The sequence below is a fragment of the Rattus norvegicus genome, chromosome 17, assembly GCF_021556685.1.
Source record: "Rattus norvegicus strain SHRSP/BbbUtx chromosome 17, alternate assembly SHRSP_T2T, whole genome shotgun sequence".
Classification (NCBI taxonomy): Eukaryota; Metazoa; Chordata; class Mammalia; order Rodentia; family Muridae; genus Rattus; species Rattus norvegicus.
The window spans coordinates 11,448,416-11,454,564 of record NC_141550.1 but is presented as its reverse complement, the minus strand read 5'-3'; the positions used below and the strand labels follow the sequence as shown (position 1 = coordinate 11,454,564).

Genomic DNA, 6,149 nt, shown 5'->3' with positions numbered 1-6,149 from the left:
GTTTCCTCAGTGGATCGCTCCATCATCTGATCCAGCATCATCAGCCTCTACCTGTGATGGCAGATTCTAGGTTGGCTCAGGGAGGAAGTATCAGAGGCACATATGCCAGCATTGCAACTGGGCCTGCTTGGATAAGTTCCTCCTCCACACAAGAACCCTGGGACCCACTCTGAGAATTTCCTGTACCCAAATGTGACTCCTGAGCTCCTGAGGTACCATATAGTGCCTTCCTCAGGGCCCTGGCTTCACTGTGGCCTCTGGGACACGCTGAGGCTGCTGCCAGTGATACACTGCTGGCTCAGAAGTGGACTGTTGGTCCCTTATCCACCCATAAGAGCTGCTGGGTCTCACACAAGGACCTCAGGAACATGTGTTGGCACTGGGCCCGCGGCTGAGTCCTGTAAGTTGGTGGCACCACAGGGAACAGGGTTTTCTATCAGGGAATAAACGCTTCCATGGGAGCTGTCCCCTGGTTGCTCTCTTCAGGGACCAGAGCAGGGCTCACTGGAGATTGGCTATCCTCCTATTCAGTTACCCCCATGTGTTTACAAAGACTGAGGTAAGGAAACCTGGGCAAGTAGCTGAGGGGGTCCTAACAGAGACACTTCTTTGCCTGCGCAGAGTTCCAGAGAGCACCTGTGCTTTGGCAAAGTCCCTTCTGCTGTGTGGGCAAGTCGTGTGAGAAGGCCTCTTCTGCTGGTCTCCTGGAAAGATAAAGGATGGGGCCTAGCATGGCGAGCTGTGAGGTCACAGTGCATCCCCAGCACCCTTCTCAGGTGTCCTTTCCTTGGGACTAATGCTGGCACAGTGTGTGTGTGTGTGTGTGTGTGTGTGTGTGTGTGTGTGTGTGTGTGTCCCGAGTCCTCCGGGCTGTGAGTGACACAGAGAATATCTAGCTCTGGCTTTTCCCCCATCTCAGTGTCTAGAATTCAGGAAGCCAGAACATGCGGATGATCAGATGTGCTGTTAGACAATCTTCTGGGACTGCTTTCTGGGTTGGCATCCAGACACTGGAAAGATAAAGGGCTCCTCCAGCTTGCGGTGGAGCGCCAGCGGACGGGTCCCTGAGAGTCCATAGTCTGTACTGGAAGCACAGGGGCTGAACCTACATGCACGGAACCTTTCAGGTCATCCTCCTGCTGCATGACCCCTGCCTGGGCCCCGAACATTTTATTTTCTACCTCCCTCCGTAGGCTCAATTAATGCATGAAGTCATTCAAATGTCACTGAACCGACCCTGTGGAGAGCTGTCTTCTCCAGAAGAAGATGGAGATGTTCCCTGTGGTGAAGCCCTGCAGACACAACCTCCAGAGTAATGATGCACAAGAGGAACTAATGCCTACCTTGGGAAGCAGTCAATTAGCACTCGGACACCATGTTTTTGTTTTCGTTTTTCTTTTTTTTTTTTTTTTGTTTTTGAAAAGACTAGTTTTTCATGGGGAAATTTCCTATCCAGATAGGTGTAGAAAAGCTTTTGCTTTTCTAGACAGCTCACTTCTGCACAGGCAGTGCCACGGAGAGTAGACCGGGGTGCCTGGGAAACATGGTGGCTGTAACCTGTGCTGACAGGCTTGAGTTCTGATCACAGACTCTCTGAGCAGCTGGGCCTGGCAGGTGTAGTCCATCCATTTGTCTGTGGAAGGTTGGCTGTGTACCTTGGGAGTGTTTCCTTGTGTTTCGTGTCTTTCTGCAGTGGCAGTCCTGTGGAGGCAGACATGCCTGCCCATAGGAGCCTGGGGTGGTTCTTTGTGCAAACTTTTCTTTGAGGCTGTCCTGGAATGGCCAACCCCCACTTTCTCCTGTAGAATAGGCCTGACCGAGATCTTGAAGTCTTGAGCCTCAGCTACCTGTGGGGGCAGAAACACCCTGCTCATGACTGAGCCTTGACTTAGGGAAGTGACTGATGAGGCCTTGTGTTTTTGCAGGGAGTTCTCCTGCACTTTACTTTTACTTGACATAATGTGTGTCATAAAACTTTTTATCCTGTCCCCAAATGTTTTTTCTGGAAGAGGGGAGGAATTGTTTTCACGAGTATCTGACCAGCAGGCTTGGGCAGGTCTCGTCTGTGAAAGGTGTCTATCTTGCCTGGGGCCCCTAAAGCCCTCTTTGTATTTAGTTAGATCATAGATATGGCTAGTCCATGGTTCTTCAGATTTAATATTCTTGGGCACATTCCCTCCTCTTGAAAAGTAAGGGTACATGTCCCTGGAGGATGTTTTGCTGGTAGTGGACCTAGTCCTGAAGCCTGACTGTGAGGCCTGAGAGGCTAGGAGATCTGCCTCCAGCAGGACCTCTGGGCCACAGTCTTGAAAGATCATGCCAGGGCTACAGTCCTGCAGGAAGACAGCAGTAACAGAATCTTCTGGCTCCTTGGAAATGGCTCTGGAAGGTGACTGTTTTTCATTGACTTTCAGGGATTCTATACCTTTCAGATGTTCTTTACTCTGAGTGGGTGACATTTCCCTGGCTTCTGCATTGAGTGCCCAGTCACAGGACCCTTCCTCCTCCAGCTCCCTTTTATCTCTGCTAGTTGTTGGCCAGGCGTCCACAATGGTCCCCTGAACTGACAGCCCATGGGAGAGGTCTAAATCTGCACCCTCACTCTCCTGTGAGGCATGGTCACTCTTGAGTAGGTTTGGACCTGGCACTGGGTTGTCATTCCGAGGTCCTAGAACTGTGTCGCTGTGCCGGTCTCTGACTACAAGGCTGCGTGTCCTGTACAAGGAAGCCACTCTGCTCTTCTGGACATTTGAAGGGGACTCAGAGGGGCATAATTTGTCACTAGGACGAGTTCCACTTGGAAATTCAAGGTTGAGGGCAGAGGGAGGGGTTTGACTCTGGAAAACTGTTTTTCTTTTCAGATCTCCTTCTGAACCTTTCTGAAAAGGGTCTCCCAGGACAGCAGCAATTTTTGTAACAGAGTCATCCCTAGATTTCAAAGATGTCTGAGAGGGACTTGGGGGTTGTGGAAGTGACAAAGCTACAGCCTTGTTCACCTTGAAGAGTTGTAGGGTTCTGAGGCCTCTGAGGGGCAAGATCCATCTGTGCCTCACCAGGTGTCTTGAAAGATGAGTTTCCAGCACCTGCTGGACGTCAGGATCTAGCAAGGGAAGCCCAGGAGAAGTATCCTTGAAGGTGGACCCATCATTCAACGACTTCTGCTTCTCCGTTTTGATATTTGTTTCTGGTTTTTCAATTTCTGAGTTGTCCAAATGGGTCTCTGAGTTTTCACGAAAGACCACCATGTGGTCCCCCGGAATTCCAGGGCAAGTGCCCACAGGCACCATACTGTCATTGTCATGGCTGTGCTCACTGAAGTGGTTCCTCAGTGTGTCTTGTAGCTGCTGCTCTCCTGGTCCTCCTGGCTGGGGACCTGCTGAGTCGCTTCTTGGCTGTCTCACAGAGTTCTCCACCTCTGTCACAGCGATCGAGTCTAGAACTGTGCCCAGAGATCCCTCTGTGATCCCATCAGTATCTCTCAGACTTCTTCCCGGACCGTTTGTCAGATCGCAGCATGGGTCCTTCCCAGTCTGGAGTATCCCTGGACCTTTTGCTGAGACCCTCTGTGCATGCGGGCTGCTTTTTCCTGCCAGTGCTGAGGAACATGAAGTCCCTCGATTATCTTCTGCATGACCCATCCCTGGGAGTTTGTCCTCAGACTTCATGAGATAAGTAGATAGCTGGATCTTTTGGTCCTCATGTTTCCAGAACCTGGTTTTTAAGTGTTGCTCTAGGTGCTCTTTGAGCTGGGGGTCAGTGAAATCCTTCAGGAGGTGGAGAACAGAGTCTTGTCCCTGGGAAGCTAAACTGGTGGAAATGAGTTGATGAGAGACTTCCTGTGACATTTTCACTAAACTAGGTAAATCGATCCTACTTTCTTGGTTCTTCTTCAAAAGGTGATGATCTAGGTGTTGAACAGCAACTGGGAAAATAAGTTGGGATTTTGAATTTATGCGGCAGGAAGCCCTGGAATCCCTAGTTGGAGGTGGATCGGGTTGTAGGCTTGGGAGGGAGGTTGGGTCAGGGGCCAGGGTTTTGACTTCAGACCCTGGTGGAGAACGGGGGCATGGCATGTTTGTAGTCAGAGGATTGGAAGGGACCAAGTGTTGAAGCAAGGGCTTTGGAGAGAAGAGCAGTGGAGCTGCATTCCTCTCAGCTTGTCTTAAGTTGTAAGGAGAGAGTTCATTGAAAAAGATGGCAGGGGAGTCGAGTGGTGAGCCCACCATGCTGACAGTAGCCATAAGGGACTCACTGTGAAGAAAGGGGAGGCCCCAGTAAAGGTGCCTGCAGTCCTTCTGAGACTTGTTCCAGAAGACCCTGGGGGAAAAGAGCTGATGGAGACCTGAGAGCTGCTCTGACTTGCAGGTGATGGCCTGCTCGCTGCTCCAGGACTGCAGCATATCACCCACACAGCTCAAGGCGTGGTCAAAGCTCTCCCTTCCTTGCTCTTTCCAGAGCTTCAGTTCTACCCTCTTGCTAGTCTGCACCTCCAGTATCTTCTGCACATCAGGCTTGATGAACGGGGGTTCTCCAGCCTCTAGCTGCCTGTATCCAGGGTCTGTCCACAATGAGGCCTCTTGGAAGCTGAAATGGAGATCCTCTTGCAGGGTCTCATCCTGTGACCACTTAGAATGACACCAGGTCCTGGCAGCCGCCTTGTACCAGGAAGAGCTTGAAGGAGACATGTTTGAGTGCTCAAGGCCTGGGGGGCTTGCCATGGGACAAGGCAAAGCTGGAGGAGATGTGCTTCGTGAGGTCACTAGTTGTGTTTTCCACTCACATCAAGGAGGAGGCGGAGGAGGAGGAGAAGGAAGAGGAGGAGGAGGAGAAGGAAGAGGAAGAGAGATAGGAGGAGATGGAGGAGGAGGAAGAGGAAGAGGAGGAGGAAGAGGAAGGGGAAGGGGAGGAGGAGGAAGAGGAAGAGGAGGAGGAAGAGGAAGAGGAGGAGGAAGAGGAAGAGAGGGAGGAAGGGAAAGAGGAGGAGGAGGAAGAGGAGGAGGAGGAGTAGTCATGCTTTGGTCTGTCTTGGATGTTTCGACATACAGTGGTGCAGAGTACGTGTTTCCATTCTGAAACCGAAGAAAGAAGGCACAGTGAGGAAATATGAGATCAAGGTGGGACTGAAGCCAATCTAGCAGATGCCAAACTGCATGTCCATGTGTGACGGCACAGGGCTCTTCAACTCTCCCACGCCTTCCAGCTTTTTTACTGCAATGATATTATCACCCTTGTGTCCATTCCATACCCTGCGCACAGCCGTCCAGGGGCAAGTATTCCTTAATACGGGCCTTTAACTCTTGTGGTCCCCAACACAACCCAGTCATAGGCCTCATAGCTTCATGCAATGGCCTCTCGGTGCCTCCATGTGAGGTTGTCCCTAGGACAGGCAGGCCCATCCACAACACCTTTCTTTAACCTCAGAGGGTGATTCCACAGCCCCGTTACTCATGTATCCTTCATGGTTTTAAAGGAAGAATTACACAGCCAATGAGGCCATGTTCTTCTGCCTCCTTGGGATAGAACCAGGACTGTCCTTGAATCTCACTTGTATAAACTTTGGTTTCCTGATGCACTTTAATAACTGGTAATTTGGCTTTTTCCCCTCAATATTTTGTTTGTTCACTTTGCATTCTGATGACAGCCCCCCTTTCTCTCATGTTCCCAGTCATGCCCTCACAAATCCCTCTTTCTCTATAGTAATCCCTCTCCTGCTCTTCAGAGAAGGGTAGGCCCTCCCTGGGTACCATCCCACCTCAGGACATCTAGTTCCAGAAGGACTAGACACATGCTCGCCCACTGAGGTCCAATTAGATGGTCCACCTAGGGCAAAGGGATCCAACTGTAGGCAATAGAATCTGTGACAGCCCCTGTGTCAATTGTTAGTGGACCCACATGAAGACCACACCTCACATCTGTTACAAATGTGTAGGGATCCTAGGTCCAGCTTCTGCATGCTCTCTTGCTGGTGGTCAGTCTTTTTGAGCCCCGGGAACAGAGAATTCTTTAGCTCTTTTCATAAGTTGCAGAATTAGTTTGGGTAAAAGGTCTCATCCTGAGGGCATCACTCCCTTTCATTCATTTCTTTTTATCCTTTTCAGCACCAAGGCTACAACATCAAACTTCCTGTGCTCTTTTCTTCCTCAAAGTAT

At 50.6% G+C, this 6,149-nt stretch overlaps 1 protein-coding gene across 1 annotated transcript; it reads right to left on the bottom strand.

The window, feature by feature from the left end:
* Window positions 1-1,448: 1,448 nt before the first annotated feature.
* LOC147999993 (spermatogenesis-associated protein 31A3-like) lies at window positions 1,449-4,685 on the bottom strand. The gene has a single exon (XM_087591759.1). The coding sequence runs from the start codon at window positions 4,683-4,685 to the stop codon at window positions 1,449-1,451; it is 3,237 nt and encodes a 1,078-aa protein (XP_087447885.1).
* Window positions 4,686-6,149: the final 1,464 nt, after the last annotated feature.

Coding starts and splice junctions, on each gene's coding strand:
- LOC147999993 (XM_087591759.1), bottom strand. CDS start 4,685: ATGTCTCCTTCAAGCTCTTCCTGGTACAAGGCGGCTGCCAGGACCTGG.